The sequence below is a fragment of the Gobius niger genome, assembly GCF_951799975.1.
Source record: "Gobius niger genome assembly, chromosome: 2".
NCBI classification, from domain to species: domain Eukaryota; kingdom Metazoa; phylum Chordata; class Actinopteri; order Gobiiformes; family Gobiidae; genus Gobius; species Gobius niger.
Window position 1 is genome coordinate 42,151,007 of NC_136853.1, and position 19,713 is coordinate 42,170,719.

At 40.0% G+C, this 19,713-nt stretch overlaps 1 protein-coding gene across 1 annotated transcript in view; it reads left to right on the forward strand.

The window, feature by feature from the left end:
• Positions 1 to 17,556, forward strand: part of cdk17 (cyclin dependent kinase 17) — a 76,177-nt gene extending 58,621 nt beyond the window's left edge. The window contains exons 4-17 of the mRNA XM_079552472.1: positions 682 to 815; positions 9,758 to 9,883; positions 11,522 to 11,578; positions 11,664 to 11,778; positions 11,897 to 11,991; positions 12,332 to 12,394; positions 12,521 to 12,644; positions 13,342 to 13,462; positions 14,148 to 14,245; positions 14,492 to 14,597; positions 14,725 to 14,767; positions 14,863 to 14,953; positions 15,030 to 15,107; positions 16,856 to 17,556. Of these exons, the coding sequence (XP_079408598.1) occupies positions 682 to 815; positions 9,758 to 9,883; positions 11,522 to 11,578; positions 11,664 to 11,778; positions 11,897 to 11,991; positions 12,332 to 12,394; positions 12,521 to 12,644; positions 13,342 to 13,462; positions 14,148 to 14,245; positions 14,492 to 14,597; positions 14,725 to 14,767; positions 14,863 to 14,953; positions 15,030 to 15,107; positions 16,856 to 16,893 (1,289 nt within the window). The 3' untranslated portion in view covers positions 16,894 to 17,556. The remainder of the gene's footprint in view (positions 1 to 681; positions 816 to 9,757; positions 9,884 to 11,521; positions 11,579 to 11,663; positions 11,779 to 11,896; positions 11,992 to 12,331; positions 12,395 to 12,520; positions 12,645 to 13,341; positions 13,463 to 14,147; positions 14,246 to 14,491; positions 14,598 to 14,724; positions 14,768 to 14,862; positions 14,954 to 15,029; positions 15,108 to 16,855) is intronic.
• Positions 17,557 to 19,713: the final 2,157 nt, after the last annotated feature.

Consider the following 19,713-nt stretch of genomic DNA (forward strand, 5'->3'; position numbering starts at 1 on the left):
GCTGTAACCAAGTGCATTTCCTCCTGTTCGGCGTTACCAAAATCCACAAGGTCACAGCCTGTGGGCCAGTGTTGCCTCATTTGAAAGCAAAGACCTACAAAACTCATCTAAATGGAGCGTTGACGCAACTTTTTTTCCCCTAGCTTTTTTGAGTTTTCGTCACATTTTTGTTGCTCTTTTCGTCACTTTTTTGTTGCTCTTTATTTGCTGTTTGTTGCGTTTTCATCACATATTTTGTCACTTCATCACCGCTTTTTTTGTCAAGTTTTTGACGCTCTTTTGCTGCATTATCATCCTCGTTTTTGTTTCATGTTTTGTTACTCTTTTGTGGCTTCCTTTGTTACATTTTGGTCACTCTTTTTGTCAGTTTTCTGTTGCTCTTTTCTGTCTTTTTTGCGGCGTTTTCATCACATTTTTGTCCGTTTTTCCATCACTTTTTGAAGCTCCTTTGCTGCATTAGCATCCTCGTTTTTGTCTCATTTTCCTTGCAATTTTGACGCTAATTTTTTTTTCGAGAAGCTTTTAGATTTGGGTAAAGCCAAGCTGGAGAAAATGTGCTTGGTTCAGGTGGTTTTGAAGAACTTAAGAATCTATGTACTGTTCTCATATTTGCCTTGCCTTTATATGACAAGTTTTCATCTATTTTCATTGAAATATCGCTTTTATTGTGTGCGTTTCCAGATATCGTCCATGAGAACCTGAAGATGGGCTCAGACGGCGAGAGCGACCAGGCCTCGGGGACCTCTTCAGACGAGGTCCAGTCTCCAACCGGAGTCTGTCTGAGGAACAGGATCCACCGACGCATCTCTATGGAGGTAAATCGTACCCTCTGTCATAGTCGGACATTATTTTGACGACCCGGTTACACGTGTCTTTACATCTTTGTCTCCAGCGTGCTTAGAGATGATTAGGGTCGTTACGGTAAACTAAAAACTTGTAAAACAGGATTCTGATTGTGATTTGATGCCTTCATTTGGTCTTTCAAGCGGAAGAAGCAGCAGCAGAGACTTACTTTGCATACCTAGCCTTATGTAGTGTTCGGTTTAGCATCTTTTTTACAGGCCTGGCTCTTTTGTATTTCTTCAAAAAGCTGAACATTCGAGTTGCTGTAACCATAATCTGAAATGTCTACACATTCTTGCATCAGTGTCTCTCCTGGCATTTAACCTCATAGGATGAAATATAAAAATGCTTCCCTCCTCCCCCTCACACGAAGGCGGATGAACTTTATAAATGAATAAGCGTAGGACGTATAGAGGGGGCTGGGTTTAGCTTGTTAATGGGCTGTCGAGTCTGGAGCTGATGCTGATGGCGTCCACTGGGACTCTCCCGCTGCTGTAAGGAGACGCTCCATCATCAAAAACGACTGTATACTTTCGTCTCAGCATCTTTATGTGCCGGGCCCAGGCTGGACTATGGGATACTGCAGGGGGGGAAATGTACAATGAAAGCAGAGATGACAGAGACAAGAGTAAAAACAGTTCAAAGAGGCCGACTTCATGTACACTTCATATATTATTTACCGTTGTGGTGGGGGCTGATGATAAGTGACAACCGAGGATATGCGCTTAAATCATTTTCATTCTTAACAGAAACGTTATGGACTAATAGGCAAAGTCAAATAAGGCACTTTAACGATACTTCGATATCGATACCTCAGCGATACTTTTTCTGCTACCTATACTAACATTGTCATCTAGAACCAGAAAACAGAACAATAATCTGCAAATTTACAATATCAGGTTAATCTCCAATGTCAAGAAATGTGTGAAAAATGGGGAATAATTTGGGAACAAATTGTGGCAAAAATGAGGGGAAAATATTGTGAAAACAAACGAAAAATGGGGCAAACATTGGACAAAAAAAGATACATATACATACAGTATACAAAAAAAAATGGATAAATTATATAATTTATTTGAGCTGAAACAACCAAGTCATTTCCTTTAAAGGGACTAAATGGAGTTTATAAATGTTAAAATTATGTATTTTCCTCCCCCTACATGTTCTAGCAATATCCTAAGATGTAGAATGAGCCCAGACCTGTTCACCACGACTGCCTCTAAAATCCTGCACTGTCGCTCAAAAAGGAATTAATTCGGGTCCGAAGTGCCGTCATGCACGAGCTTAATATAGAAGGTGCAGTTACACGTATCACCAGAGGTGGCAGTAGTGAGTATAAAATGGCCAACTTGCATCTAGCCCCTTTAATGCTGTCCCTGGACCAGCAGAATCAAAACTTGGACGGACTACAGATGGAAACTAGCATCTCTGCTATAATGTGGCATATCTACAGTGCTCAGGTGCAACTATTCATTAATATGCATCGTCCCTTTCAAATAAATAAATCATGGATCTAAAGATAGAAGATTTCAATACTTTCATTTTTTCCAATACCAGACTGATGTCGTTAATGGTGCCCAGCCCTATTAATAGCTAAACAGTAACCTGGCAAAAGCCGGATTGATATTACAGGGCGAATGAGGAATCAGTCGCTCCACCTAAATTGTTCTAGCCTGGTCTTAGCAAATCCTCATACTCATCTTGTGCAGAGGGTCTGGATCTTCACAATTGAGCTCCGTTTTTAGGTGGGAGGGATGAACTCCTTTAAAAGTTTGACAAGATTGGATCTGGTTTTACCCAATCGCCAAACGACAACCAGCAAATCCTGAGCAAATCCTTGACGTCACCGACAACACCCGCCTCCCCCACTCGCTGAATGGTATAGGGTGAAATTCAACCGATGTAACGCAGCCACTGAGATCAGACCCAGACGTAACATGTAGGGAAATGATATTTGAAGAGGGAAGAGGACAGATTTTTGGGGGGGATGTTTGCTCCTGACATTATCTCATATCTCAAAACAACAATCACTAAAGCAATGGAATCATTTGTTTTTTAATTGCCATTGATAAATGTGCTTGTCCGCTGTGCAAAACCCGGCAATTCACGGCGAATACTGCCACGATATTGTTCCGAAACACCAGGGTATTTGAGCCAAACGTTAGAGATTGGAGTCTTTCAAGATTCATGTTTGTGAAATGACAAATCTCGCAGGAATTCATCTCGCAGCGTAAGGTTAACTCAACAGTGCCACTCATTCAGACTTTGCCACTTACTGGGAAACATCATGACATCATCTGCATAACCCCTGGACTATGGGATACTCTTGAGGAATCCGCTACAGTAAATGTAGGAATGAACAACCCTGAAAACACAACCTAAAAAACATCTTGAATAAATGAGTGTTATACAGCTTTTACTTATCCGTACGGTAATCATGAAGTTAGTATAATTAGCCTTTTATTATATTAGCTCCTTATTTAGTTTCATTGCCATCACCAAACAGAAGACAGCCAATACCTGACATGGAATAAACAATAATAACGTTTTATAATATTACATTTGACACTCTGACACTCTGACACATGCCTAGTCCCGCTTTAAACCACAAACCGAAATTTCCCCCCGAAGCAATTTCTCGTCCACGCTCGCTGCAAATTTGATAAAGTCCAAAAGTAAGTGCGCTAAAATTTTTGCAGAGTTGGAGAAAATAAATTGGCTGAGGCGCCCCGAGGAGCCAGTAGCTTCCACATACTCAGCAAATTAAATACGAAACACAGAGAAGCAGAGTTAGTTCAGTTTTAAGGAATAACGGGTACTGCTGTCGGAGTCAGAGGAAGCAAGACATTATGACCCCGGTGAAGCGAGTAACACAGATCATCCCCCCTTTGTGACACTGAAAGTGTGTGGGAATTTTTTGTCAAGCGGAACATTTTATCTTGGGTTAAAAAGCAGTTGACAGTTGCAGTCTGCAGTGGTGAGATTCAGCGCAGCATCCATTTGATCAAAAGTGGTGCTATTATTGCACAAAAAGATTCAATTATGCTTTCCAAAGACATTTTAGAGGCACCATTGTCCTGAAAGAATTGCTTCCCTCCTGCAAAATATAATGGGCAATGGACTAAAGCAATAGTCATCTCAAATCCTCTTAGGAGAAATATTCTTAAAGCAACTTGTTTACCTGAATAAATCTTTCCGTAGTCCATCTGGGGGTAATACAAGTGTTAATGGGATGATTGGGGGTCTTTCATCTCCCCCTGGTGTCTGGCCAGAAAACCACAATTGCAACTTGACTGATTCACCAATACACACTAATGGAATCATGAAGAAGAAGCTAACAGGCTAACGGGCAAAGCTAACTGCGGGCTAGCGCCAGTTTAGCAGTATTTACAGCCAGGTTTGAGTGAAAAAAAAAAGATCTCCATTGTGTAATTGGATGCACAATATCCCTCTCTCCCTTTGTCTTTTCTGTCAACGTAGTGTTTACTCTCACGGACAATTAATGAGTAAAAAAACTGCAACTTGCTACGACACCTGCAGTGGCGCTTATGGCCTCTAGGGGTGTGAGTTACTTAGTACTGCTTTATTTACCTTATATTTTTGAAGGAAACTAGTATCTTTTGTCTTCTCCACTCTGCTGGAAGATGGGTGTGTCAAATGGTACAACGTTTATTAATAAAGCCATTTTAGTTTATGTAAAAACCCTTGTCACGAGGCCTGTCACGATAACAAAACAAAGTTTGATATATCGAGGCAGGAAAGTATCGCAATAAACAATATTATTGACTCTAACGATACTAGACACTGTCAACAAGGCATAAAAATGACCGTAAACCTTTGTTCTAAAAGTGCATAATCATATCCTAAAATATCACACGAGTTGCAATAAACATGAAATATAATGTGACTCAATTTGCTTCGGTTAGAAATCAAAGTTTTTTAAAGGTAAAATAGGGGGGGCATGCCAATAAATGTACAGACGATAAACATCGAGCCCAAAAATGTATCATTTATGTGCTATTTATTCAACGATAAGTCGATATAGTAATTATTGCGACAGCCCTTATCACTACCCGATCTGGATGGATACTTGATCTCTCCTAAGTGTTGTTTAACTCATTTTACTCTTTGAAAAATAATCATGTAAATGTAGTTACATTAAAGGGATATTTCAGTATTTTTGACATAGGGCCTCATTTCCTAGTTATCCAGAGTGTTGCTGATTTCTGGAGATTTTTTTTTTTTAATTCAAGCATTTCTTATATTTGAAGAGTTTCATGGTGCTAGGCTAATGCAAGGCTAGCGCATTTCTATGGTATCAGCTAGCCTGTATTAAAAACAGTCTGACCCGCTCCACAGTGCACCTGAGGCAAATCACTTATAACACCAGACTAACCATATAAATGTCTGTGTCCATAGAATCATTTTTGTAACATAACTGACCTTGCATCACATGAATGATCGCATTTTGAGGAACTATTTTCTAGCAGATCACTCCGCCACTGCGTAGCTTATACAACCACGAAGCTGATGCTGCTCAAATATAAGGTCTTTTAAATGCAAAATGGTTAAAATTACTCGACACAGACATTTATATGGTTAGTCTGGCGTTATGAGTGATTTGAATCAGAAATCAGCAACACTCTGGATAGCTAGGAAATGAGGCCCTATGTCAAAAATCCTGAAATATCCCTTTAAGTTGGGACGAATTCACAAACCGCACCTTTATCTATCACAGTCATGGTGAAAGTCCACACATTCACAGCTTAAATTGACATTGATTTGAGGTCAGATTGCCCAGCCGTTCTGCAGCCTGTATAATTTCATTGCATTACCTTCATTATTTGTCTGTATCGACTTTGACCCATGGCTCGCTTTACCTTCTTTAACACTGTCTCATTGGCTGCATTAGCGGTGAGGCAAGTGAAACACATAATGGACCCGCCGTGTGTGGAGGAGGCCAGAGTGTGGTGCATTGATTACGGACTTCAAACTGAGTCTGTGGAGGAGCTGAGTTACTGCAGTGTAACGAAAAAGCCCTGTTCACAAAGGACAACTTTTTATTCCCTGCATACAAGCTGGTGGTAAGGGCCTATCTGACCGGAAGAGACGTTTCCACGACTATAGCGACCTCTCCACGACTCGGATTGCTTGCGCGCTCACAAAATTGCGTCACTGCGGCATCTCGGAGACATCCAGACGACGTGATAGTGAAAGCGGTGAGTCTTCCCAAGTCGTGACTAGTTGAAGTCGGTCGCGGAGAATCATGTCTGTGTTTTTGGACAATTCAGCGAGCTCTCGTCTGCCTCCGCCTTTTTATATTAAATCCACTTGAAATACGTCCTGCTTCTTTGTGTCGCCTACTGTTAATTTCCTTTCGAGAGACGTATATAAACAAGTTCAGGAAGACTTGTACAGTGACCACATGCCATTGTTGACCAATCCGGACACACGTGTTTCCAATGCATCTGGGGTCAGTTTTTCTCCTGCAAAAAGAGAAATCAAGCAGGAGAAGAGGACAGAGACGCACCGCTTGTGTTAGAATATAGGCAGACTCATGTCGTGCGGCCGTTCTCACGATTCTCAATCTAGAATCTCGCTAAAGTGAGTGTGCAGCGTAGGCCCAGCCCCCCCATTCTTCACAAAATCTGTTTAAGCCTGAAAAAAAAAAATCTTGGAGTGTGTGCTCAGCTAAAGTCACAGGGACGTCTCTGCGACATCTTCTTAGTTGCAGAGATGTCTTCATGACTTCTCTGCAACATCACCATTACGTCTCTTTAAGACCTCCTTGGACAGATCTCGAAGACATTGCAGACAACCAATAATGTCCGCGCGAAGAACACTCAGAGACCCGAAAAGTCTCAGCGCTGTCTCCGCCGTTTTTCCATGCTGAGATATGTTCTTACATGAGCTTAGACGAGTTGATACGTACCTGTCTGGTCTTTGTGCCCATGGAAGAGCGTGGTAGCTTCCAACTTCACTCCCATTTGGAGCTATAGGAATACATTGGGAAAGGCCAAATGCTAGCAACATCTTTGGTCTTTGTGTGTGACTGAGGGCACGCACAAAGACCAGACAGGTACGTATCAACTCGTCTAAGCTCAGATGAGAACATATCTCGGTATGGAGAAATGGTGGCCTGTTCCTTTAAAAGAGCAGGACAGGGAGTCTGGGGTGGAAGGTTTGAGTGAGTGTCTGCTCTGGGGTTGGGGCATATATCATATATTGTGAAAGTCATATAATCAGCAGAGATATTTTTGACTTAAATTTTAAATGTCCTTACTGTCCCTCTATGAAATGGCATTTTTTTTCCTTTTTGCCAGCGGTATATTTAGATCTCTCAACAAGGTGGATGACAAAGACACACAGACTGGACGAGACGGACAAAGCCCTGTAGCTATTAATATCGATTCTAAACATAATCCCGCTGTGTTTTTAAACCTCTTAGCCTTGTTCTGACACATCAGAGGAACCGCTTCACTCCTCTGGGCTCTGCTGCTTTCTTCCTGAAATAGATCTATCACAACAATGGCATCACGTCTCGCTATGAGTGTCAATAACCGTCAACAATATGCTCTGAAATAAACGCGATGTGGATGATTATTTTCACAGTGTTATGCAATAGTCACACGCCATGCATTTTTAACCTGCAAATCTGTCCGCATGGAGGAGATTGAGATGGTTATTTTAAACAGAGTACACGGGGAGGCGGTGGAAGAATCACAGAATTACAGCGTAGCAGCTCAATCTTAAAGCCAAGTATCCAATAGAATGGTAATTAATTGAATATCCCGTTGTGCTAGTAAATTGGCAGCACGCGTTTCGTACACAAGGCAACTCTATGCGGCCTGTACATTTTGACGTTACTCTTATAAGCTGTTTCTCGCCTGTGAATTTTAGTTCTTGGTTGAGTCGGGAGCAATGCAATGCCGCTGGGTTCACATTTAATGAGCCGTACCAATGTTCACCCAGGAGGCTCTGCTATTATCCCGGGACTGGCTAAAAGAGGAAAGAGATTCATCCCTCCATAATCTCCCAAATGACTTCAAACACAAAAATGATGTAATTTTTCTTTTGGTCAAATTCCCAAATTCTGTTTTATTATGACACTCTGGCCTCGTGCTCTTGCAATTATTAAAACTATGAAACACAGAGCTGGCTATTGCCTTTGTAGGATTTCAGTGGGATGAATAAGAGTGACGAGGACTCCCCTGAAAAAGAGATTCCTAACCTCAGTGGGAGCTTCCTGGTTAAATAAAGATTTAAAAAAAAAAGAAAAAATAGGACTGACATTTAAAGGGACTATAGGGTGTTTAAAAATGTTAAAATGATGTATTTTCCTCCCCCTACATGTTCCAGCCATGTCCTAATGTGTAGAATGAGCTCAGACCACCACAACTGCCTCTCAAATCCTGCACTGTCACTCAAAAAGGTGTCACTTCGGGTCCGAATTGCCCTCATGCTTTAGCTTAATATAGAAGGTGCAGCTACACATTTGGCCTGAGGTGGCAGTAGTGAGTATAAAATGGCTAACTTGCATCTAGCCCCTTTAATAAAAACCTTTAGCCATTCTCATCATAAATTATAATTGTGTGTTGTATTTTCTTTCTCCAAACAGAAGCACAGACTAAGTGAACTGTAACATTCAGGGGCTGATCTTTCGTCTGGCGCAAGGACAGCATTGCTCCAAACACAATGGGGTTCTTGCTTGTGCACAGCTGTTGTGCTACTGACGAGAGGGCGTCACTTATAAAAAAAAGTCGAGGCGTGGTTTATTACAAGCAGCACTGAGCGCTGCTCTCCTAAGGCAGCCTCATATTCACTTGTTTACATTGCGCTTCGTCGCATTCTTTATTCAGTATGATAGGCTGTTATAAGCTCTATCGGGTCAAACTGAAGACCTTACTTATCCATGAGTAAACACGGTCCATGTCCGGTGTCTCAAGAGAAAGATGTGTAGCCGGTCCCGCTTGTTAGGGAAATACTAATGGAGTCTGGAGGAGATGTGGATGGAGAGACATGGAAATAGTTTATTACCGTATTACAGGCCTGGAGACATTTGAACAGTCAATACAGTGTTCGGGGCATTGATCACTCAGAGTCTGGCGATACTTCCACATGAAGAGAGTTAAATAGCCTTGGTTACACGTAGGCACTAACAGTCTACCTCACAGACAATGTGCCACGTTGACTAGGCCACAAGTCATGTAGAAGGTCGGCGCCCAAATGTTCCCCAATATGATAAGGTTTGCAAGGCAAGTGTTAAAGCCGAATTAAAGGGGCTAGATGCAAGTTAACCATTTTATACTCACTACTGCCACCTCAGGTCATATGTGTAACTGCACCTTCTATATTAAGCTCGTGCGTGACGGCACTTCGGACCCGAATTAACACCTTTTTGAGTGACAGTGCGGGATTTTAGAGGCAGTTGTGGTGAACAGGTCTGGGCTCATTCTACACAGTAGGACATTGTTGGAACATGTAGGGGGAGGAAAATACATTATTTTGACATTTTTAAACTCTGTATAGTCCTTTTAACTTTATAATTCTCCCTCACCGCTATGGCACGGGTCTGCACCATGGACTGTATAGCCTGCACTCGGCCAAAACGCCAAGATAAACAAAGGCATGTGTTCACCCCCATGCCCACACCACTCCTCTCCCTTGCCCTCGCCCCTTTCTGGCTGTAGAAAGAGTCTGGTTGGAGGAAAAAGGTTATTCTACATAACATCGCCATATGGAGTCTGTCCAGCCCATATACAGCCCACAAATGCACCAGGTCTGGAGCTGCAAGATATCAGTGTGCTCCTACTAAGTGCAAAAAGTTATGATGGTCTTAGAAACACAACATCGGGCCCTCAAAGTTACTTGTACTGGATAGACATTTACATTCCTGTCCCTCTGTTTTATGTAGGACCTGAACAAGCGCCTGTCCCTGCCCGCTGACATCCGGATCCCTGACGGATATTTGGAGAAGCTTCAGCTGAGCAGCCCTACCTTCGACCAGCCGCTGAGCCGACGATCGCGGCGAGCTTCTCTGGTCTGTTTCTCCACCGTTTTAGCTCTGCACATCCGGGCCTCACCACATCCGCCCGTTACCATGGAAACTGCCTCAGCTTTTGGGAAAAGGAAGGGATGAATGAAAACATTTAAAGCTCAATTCAGATCCTACATCCGTTTGTTGGGTTGAACAGTATTGACTGGCCTGTCTCGATGTTAAATGTAGTCGTTTAATATATTGCTGATGAAAACATTGTGAGAAACGATTACATTTAAGAACTTGTTAATGACATGGAGGCTGTAAACATAAGACGTGAAGTCAACTCTTCTCTAAACGAGGATAAAATACACTAAGATACTCATTCAACAACTCGAAACTAAACTTATTAAATTATACCTTTTATGAATAGTGTGCAATACATATGAGAAAATAAGTAACTGCTCGGCTAGACGGCTACTCTATGCAATTATGAATAGGCTCATGCACATGGTAAAGAAAAAAAGACTTGACCGTATAGAGCTACTGTCTTTAATGTCTTTTATATTGACTCATCGGTTTGTTAAGTTTATTTGTTGAGCACAATTCACAAGTCTTTCAAAGTGCTTCCAAACAGGAATGCGTTAAATGTTACAAGAAGACATATTAAACGTCCCAATTTCTCTTAGTATTAGAATTAGTTCTCTTAGTATTGCAACAACACTATTCTAAATACACTTAACCACATTGTAAATAATATTTTAATTGCAATTAAGGCTCCACAATATTATCTGGTGATTAAAGCAGTACTAAGTAACTTGTTTCGTAGTCCCTCTGGGGGTAATAAAAGTGTTATTGGGATGATTGGGGGGTCTTTCATCTCCCCCTGGTGTCTCTGGCCAGAAAACTACAATTGCAACTTGACTGCCACCGGACCAGAGCCACCAATACACACTAATGGAATCATGAAGAAGAAGCTAACGGGCTAACAGGCAACGCGAACTGTGGGCTAGCGCCACTTAAACAGCATTTACAGCCAAGTTTGGGTGAAAAAAATGTATCTCCATTGTGTAATTGGATGTACAATATCCCTCTCTCCCTTTGTCTTTTCTGTCTACGTAGTATTTACTCTCACGGACAATCAATAAGTTAAAAAAAATTGCATCTTGCTACAACACCTGCAGTTGTGCTTATGGCCTCTAGGGGCAAGAGCTACTTGGCACTGCTTTAAACGAAAATGGCAAGCAATTTGTCTTTGCATCGAATTGTGCCAAAACCAGATTTAAAAATACGAAATCAGGATAAAAAAAAGGCTTAACTGATTTTTTAAAAATATATTTCTGACTTATGTGTCATCACGTGTTTTAGTTTTAGCCTTTGTTGGCAAAACAATGTGTAAATTTTGTCCAATTTCACTGTGATATCAATAACTTGGTGATAGTTTGTACAGCTGCAGCCCTAGTTGCAATACATTTCAATAAAACAAAGTTTATATTTATGTATTAATGTAAAAGGTAAATGTAGTACTACTGCTTATTGTGGTGATCCTACTACAGTTAGGAGATCACTGGTTGAAAAGTTCCCAGTTGAACTTTCTTAATTTATCATGATCATTTTCCTTTAACAACAAGTGCTTGTATAGGGACAAATATATAATATACATTTCAGTATAAAGGAACACATTCTTTCTGTGTTTTTTAGTCAGAGATTGGTTTTGGAAAGCTGGAGACCTACATAAAGCTTGACAAACTGGGAGAGGTAAGTCATCCATGAAACCTGCCATTGCCTTATACGTTCACCTTTTGCCAAACAACTTGTAACCGTGTAAATGTACCGTTTTCAGGGCACGTATGCCACAGTGTTCAAAGGGCGCAGCAAACTCACAGAAAACCTGGTGGCGCTAAAGGAAATACGGCTGGAGCATGAAGAAGGGGCGCCATGCACTGCCATCAGAGAAGGTACTTTCAAATATGACCATTTCAAAGTTCGAGATTTAGGAAGGAATATTCTATGCTACGGTGGATATATTCTGTGTTTTTATATCCTATTCATTGTGCTTCTTCTTATATTTTTAAGTGTCACTACTGAAGGACTTGAAACACGCCAACATCGTGACGCTCCATGACATCGTCCACACAGACAAGAGCCTCACCCTGGTCTTTGAATACTTGGTAAGTCACATGATTATTGAAAGAAGGAAGGAAGGTAGAGTCCCAAAAGAACCATGTGCAGCTGCCTTTATGTCACAAGAAAGCATATACTATATACACTAAGCAGTACTATATGTTTTGCCATTTCAAATAATGTGCATCTAATTAGGTGTGATGAAAGTAAAACTGAGAATAACATTGCAAATTGCTTTTCTTTACTTGACTTATGCTCAGAGCTTCCGCTGGTTGTTCTTTCTTCAAACGATGTGGCTGCATAATCCAGCCTTTAACCAGACATGCTGTACCTTTGCATCAATAACTGAACATTCTTTTATTCCTCTGTGCTTTTACCTTTTTGCAGGACAAGGATCTGAAGCAGTACATGGACGACTGTGGGAACATAATGAGCATGCACAATGTGAAAGTAAGACCCTCGGCTATTATGACCGTCTCATGTTTTCTTATGTAACAGCAAACGCGATGCATTCAAACCTATGCCATGTTTTTCTCCTCATTACACTTATTTTCTCCATCTTTTTTTCCCCTGCAGATTTTCTTGTTTCAGATCTTGCGTGGTCTGTCTTATTGTCACAAAAGGAAGGTCCTACACAGAGACTTAAAGCCACAAAACCTGCTTATCAATGACCGAGGGGAGCTCAAACTGGCTGATTTTGGTGAGATGTGTATTGAAAACAAGTACCGTAGATTTTGGACTATAAGTGACACGCACTGAGTCTTCTTCGTGCGCACCTTACGGATCTTTGTTATACAGTGTTTATGTGAGTTTTCAATAAAACTACTCGTATTTGGCTTTTACTTAACATTTCATTTCACAGCTCTCACTTTATGTAAAGTGAGAGCTCCTCTCTGAGATGCTCCAAGGACAGATTGAAGAATTCTTTTGTCCCTCATGCCATCAGGCTTTATAACAGAGCCACGTCAGGGAGGAGCAGAGGAGGAGAGAGGGAGATGTCTTGAACATTGTCTCGCAGTGCCTTAACTTCTCTTGTATTTATTGCTTTTTTAAATTCTGTAGATCCTGTTCTGTGTGAATGTGAGCAAGAGACTAATGCACAATTTCCTTCGGGATCAATAAAGTATTTATCTAAAAAATATCAGGATATATATCGTATATTGAAATTCAACCTAAATACGTATATCGGGATATGAGGGGGGGCTTATTTTCAGGTGCGCTCAATAGTCCACAATTTACGGTAATTCAGCAATTATTTTTATAGGCTGAGTCAAGCTGTTTAAATGAGGCTACAAACTATAGCAGAGGCTGCTCGCTTCAAGCTTTTAGTGAAGGCAATTTTAGTGCTGATACTTTGTTGATGTTGATGCTAATGTCTGTCTTTCACTTTAATCTAGGTTTGGCAAGGGCAAAGTCAGTGCCAACCAAAACCTACTCGAATGAAGTGGTGACACTTTGGTACCGGCCTCCGGACGTCTTGCTGGGGTCTTCAGAGTACTCGACACAGATCGACATGTGGTAAATGTTGTTTTGACACATCATTATGTGGGGTGGGTCAAGTTGGCACTGATTGGCTATTAGAATAATTTATTTATTTTGTATTTACGCTACGATAGTATGTTTAGATAAAAAAAATAGTATTGGCCACTGTTTTTCCATACTGAGATATGCTCTTACCTGAGCTTAGACAAGTTGATACGTACCTGTCTTTGTGCGTACCCGTGGAAGACTTCACCCCGTTTGGAGCTATAGGAATACATTAGGAGAGCCTTAATGCTAGCAACATCTTTGGTCGTTTTGCGTGACTGAGGGCACGCATTAAGACCAGACAGGTACGCATCAACTCCTCTAAGCTCAGGCAAGAACATCTCAGTTTGCAAAAATGGTGGCCTGTTCCTTTAATTTATTGGGAGACTCACAACAAAGAATGGTTATTCTCCAAAAATGCTTGATCGGCCATGAGTGTCATCTTTTATCACAGTAGTAAAACTCAGAATAGTGTCATGGTCAGTAATATAGACATGCATACAGTATTATAGTTGGACTGCGGATCCATTGCTGTTCCCTACTTCATCATTTGCATAGTTTGTTCATGTTTGGACCATTAATGACCAAAAACTAAAGGAGTTTGGTTTTAAAGCACTGTTTTTAAATATTAAAATAGTGAAGCAAACAGTGAAACAAATGATCTTCTGTGTTTTAGGGGCGTTGGTTGTATTTTCTATGAGATGGCTGCAGGTCGGCCGTTGTTCCCTGGCTCCACAGTCGAGGACGAGCTACACCTCATCTTCAGGTTACTGGGTAAGAGATCAACTTCTGCCATTTCTATCAAGACTACAGCAATTTATCATCACTTCATATTTATATAAAGCACAGAAAAATAATTGCATGTCAAACAAAGCAAAAAAAAAGGAAATCACAGACTGCTTTGCCAAAGGAATCTTGTGACCTCGACACTATATTGGACTGATATGTCGCCATTCTGTTGTTGCACAATGCAGTATGCAAAAGACAGCAGCATTTTAATGGTGGTTGTTTTTGACTCAGGCACACCCACAGAGGAGAACTGGCCCGGAATCTCATCTATTGAAGAGTTCAAAACGTACAATTTTCCCAAGTACAAGCCTCAGCTGATCATCAACCACGCACCCCGGTACTGCTCTGCTTTCAAGCTCTGTCCCAGTGTGAATCTGACAGAAAGCCTTAAATAAGATATACTTTATATTCCTACATGATGGTTGCAGAATGTTTTGTAACGTGTTGATGTTTTTGTTATTCAGGCTCGATGGTGAAGGCATTGAGCTTCTACTATCTTTCCTCAAAGTAAGCAATAGACTTCATGCTTACGCTGCTCATGAATTTAAATAATCTGATTCATATTTTTGGCAATCATTTATATGTGTATCTTTTGTTTTTAGTATGAATCAAAGAAGAGAATTTCAGCTGAAGACGCCATGAAGCACTCGTACTTTAGACAGCTGGGAATGAGAGTCCACAACCTGCCCGAGAGTGAGCACAACATTGTCAAAAACCTATTTTATATCAAATGTAAATAATGTATTTAAAGTAAATGTGTCTGTTTCAGTTGTTTCCATATTCACATTGAAGGAGGTGCAGCTTCAGAGAGACCCAGGATACAGGAACACGGCATACACAGACTCAAGTAAGTCTCTGCACTAGCTGTGAAGGTGTGGAGATTTTTTTGTTTTAGAATTAGTCCTAACAAAACCATGGAGGAAAGATATTCAGTTGCAGGATTTTGATTTTGAACTATTGGTTCTCACTCACATTTTCTCTGCTGGTTCTGTGGGGGAGTCAATGCAAAGCTGTGATAAAAACCTGTTGTGCGTGAAGTGCTACAGGTGAAACTCCGAAAATGTGAATATTGTTCAAGTGCATCTATTTCTGCAATGCATCTCAAAATGTGAAACTAATATTTGATATAGACTCATTACAAGTGATATGTCAAGCCTTTGTTATAATTTTGATGAATATGGCTTACAGTCCATTTCAAAATATTCTATTTGAGCCATAATAATCAAAATTATAACAAATAAATGCCACACATATCTCACTTTGCATGTAATGAGTCCATCATATATCAGTTCCACAGTTCAAGCCAAACAAATGCACTTTTTAACGATATTCTAATTTTCCAAGTTTCTCCTGTATGTATGTAGTTAAACTATAACTACCAATGTCACCAGAACTTGACTCATTTATTTAATATTTCGCTAAAACAAAACAAAAAACGTATTTTTCCCTGTAATTTTTTTCCTGACGTGACAAAAGAAGAGGTAAACATTCTGTAACCAGACTGGGCCATGAACAAATTCTGTATTTTATTTTATTACTCCCCCCGCCCCTCCTCCCCATACATTTTTACAATTTCTCATAGAAAAAAACAAAACCGTAAAAAGGCAATGCACTGACAAAATGGATTTGTGATTATATCAAATTTAAAGGGACTAGATGCAAGTTGGTCATTTTATGCTCACTACTGCCACCTCAGGACTTACGTGTAACTGCAGGTTCTATATTAAAAGAACAGGCCACCGTTTTTCCATACAGAGATACTTACCTGAGCGTAGACGAGTTGATTCATACCTGTCTGGTCTTTGTGCCCGTGAAAGAGTTTGGAGCCATAGGAATATACTGGGAGAAGCCAAATGCTAACAACATCGTGACTGAGCGCACGCACAAAGACCAGACAGGTACACATCAACTCGTTTAAGCTCAGGAAAGAACATGTCTCAGTATGGATAAACGGTGGCCTGTTCCTTAAAGCTTGTGCGGACCCGAAGTAGCAACGTTTTGAGTGCAGGATTTTAGAGGCAGTTGTGGTGAACAGGTCTGGGCTCATTCTACACATTAGGACATGTCTGGAACATGTAGGGGGATAAATAAGGATTCAGAAAATAAAAATAGATCATGTAGGCTTTTAAAAGGTCAAACCCATTTCAGCAGTCGGCCATAACTAATTGAAGTTTACCAGTTGTTCTTCCATGTATTTTTTTTTATGTTTGTGTTATCTACCCATAATGATAATGACGTCAATCAAAAGTTTAGGTTTGTATCACAGAATATCTTGAATTGTTCACTCTCCATCTTCCTATGTGGCTGTGGTCGGGTATCAAAAAGTAGGTCACAAGAGCCTTTTCAGTGTTGTGGGTTTAGGCCTATAATGAATCAATGCTTGAACTTTGTGTCGAAATCCTGCATCTTTATTGAGTATGCTAAAACGGGGCCAAAATGCTCATAATTACTGGTTGAAATTAATATTTTTATCAGAGTTGTGGCAGCTGCACCGGCTGAGAACAACTTTGTACACATTGATTAGCCTTTGATTAAATGATACTCTCATCAGACACGAAGAGGGACCAAATAACACTAATTGTTTTCTTTTTGCAGACAACAAGATCAACCGGCGACAGAGCATGTTGTTTTAGAGATCTCCGTTCTACATCTCCTCCTGGACCAACCTGTGTCGCATGAGCCCTAATGCCCCCTACTGTTCCCCTCTCAGAACTACACCTCAGCACACACAACACAGACACACTTTATTTATTGGGACGGGGTCGAACTGCTGCTAAACTACTACTGTTTGTATTTAACAGACTTTGTGCGTGAACATGATGTGAAAAGTCAGTTTACTATTGTCCTGTTCCTACACTGATTTCTTGAGGTTCATTTTTTTGATGTTGACGCTGTGATCCAAGTTGTCGTTTATTGTTGTTGGAAACAGTTTCTCCATTTTGTTAAATATGTACATGGCAATGATCTATATATTTGAATTGTGTGTTTTGGTTTTCTCCGGGCTTCCGTGACTGAACTCTGAACTAAGGCAGTTCCAGGTGAAAGATTAAAGAGGACAGGACTCTTCTTCATGTTGTAATTTAAAATGTTATTTTGAATTTATTGATGTTTCATTTGTGTTTAGCATTTCATCGGTAACTTCATACTGGTTTCTGGAAAAGAAGCTTTGCAAAGGCAGTAATAACAATTGTACGAAGAGATTTAGAGAAATGTAGGGTGTGTGGTGCTTGAATGTAATTGTAAGTCTGGAGAGTTTTTCATGAGCTAAGAAGCAACATAGGAAATGTATTCACAATCAATCATACGCATTCAATTTATTTGCCATTAATAGTATAAAAGCTCAACAAATTTGACTTATCTGAGAAACAGTGATTTCTTCGTTGGATCACTGCAGGGCTCTCCTTTTGCACAAAAGCACCTGCGTCCAGACTTTAAATCTCTATAGTAACTATAGAGATAAACTATATACAAGTACCACATAAAAACCCAGTTTTCTTATTGCTGGGTTGCAGGTGACATCACAGCGTTCTAAAGGCCTATACTATTATATAGAGGAAGAATTATTTTGTTTTTGAGGAAATGTTTGGTCTTGTACAGAGAGATCATGGACCCAGTGACTGATATTAATGATAACTTTTTTAATTCAGACAATGTCTTTTTAGCTACGATTTGTAAAAGTGTAATGCCATTAATTTGCAACCCAGCAATTGTTTTATTTTTGAAAAATGGCCGAGCACAGTCCATTTTAAACTAGGAGGACCAGGACTTTATATTGGACCAAAAGAGGAAAAGGAAACTGGACATTCAAACTGCAGAAACTACCAGGGTTTTGTTGCTTTTTTTTTTTGTAAAAAGAAAAAAAGAAAAAAATGCAAGAATCTTCATACTGTATTTATTTTTTTTGCCTGATTTCTCACTGCAGTAACGTCTAACTTGCACTTCAGTGTTTTTGTTTATGGATCAGGGACTAAAGCCACCCTACAGTATTAAGACAATTTGACACATTCGATTTGATACTTTGTGGCACAATTTTTCAATAAAGACAGGACGAGGGGATGAAACTGATTCAGCAAAAATAGAGATTTCAAACATTTCAAATGTAAATGTTGCATTGAACTGAACTTTCTGACAGAGATTTGGCCCTGTCCAGAAATCTCCCTTATTAGCACATGCTGACTGAGATGGAAAATGTCCTCAAATCGTGATAAAAATCGCTAATGATCTGTGGTTCTGGCTTTATTTGTAAATATTTGTGATAATGGATTTATGTCCATTGCCTGTTGTATAAGCTAAAATCTATACTATGCAGTTTGAGAGAATGAAAGGCCGTTGCTTCACTTGTTTTACATGATAGGCATTTAGACTGATTGAAAACTTAATTTAAAATTCTCATGTCAAATGTGAGCGTTGAATCTCTTTTAATTTGACTTCTATGCTGTAATATTTTGTCAAAAAGCCAGATTAACATTTCCCTATCAAGCTTTAAAGGTGCTTTTGCCATGTAGCCGACTGATCCCCGAAAAGCCTTTTTAAAATAATAATGAAGCTTTGACATGGAATTTTATATTTTGAAACGACCATTATATAAACCCAAACAGAGAGATACAAGTTTGCACAAATCGATCTATTTTTGACTTGAACCAAAATGACAAAAGAGATTTGGGGAGATTTTTCAACTGTGACATAATCTAACCTCAACAGAAAAGAAAAAAATGCACAAGCCTCTACAAGGACCGGATCTAGCATTTGTAAATATACGTTACAAATTACACTTAAGTTTTGTCACGCATTTTTTCACTGGCAGCAACATGCATAAAAGGAGATTTCTGCAGGGGCCTGGTGTTTTTCCTCGTAAACTGTATTTTCTTATGTTGAGTGAAAGGTTTGGGTCTGGACTCGGTGAGGTGAGTGTTTGTCTCTAATGCATGGGAAGCCTGCTGTCGTGACTATATTGAACACTGAGCTGGTGAAATGTGTGACTCTTTTTACTGGATCTATTTATTTCTCATAACCATCGAAAGTAAATTTAATTCGTTTCATAAAATGACTCGTGCTTTTTTCTCTTTTTTTTGGTCGTTTTATATAGAGAAATCTTTTAATTGACAGCTAATTCAGACTGGGGTGGGATTTGGTGAATAGAAATGAATTATTTTTCATGGTATGCCCAGTGTTTTGAAGACTACAATATACAATTTCAAATACACCTAGAAAATTGAGTTATAAACGAGCTAATGTTTATTGTGACAGATGGGTTCACCACGTTTGAGACGCTCTCAGTTCAGAAACTTTGTAGAGATATAAAGGGTCTGGGTTCTTGCTGTAGTTGTGGGGGTTGTAGGGTTAGGGTTAGGAACGGTGATGTAAGATGTGTTTCACTCAGATCGTATAGTTTTAGAAACTAGAAGGACTTGGCTTTCAAATGAGGCATTGCACTGGTGTATGCTGTAAGGTCC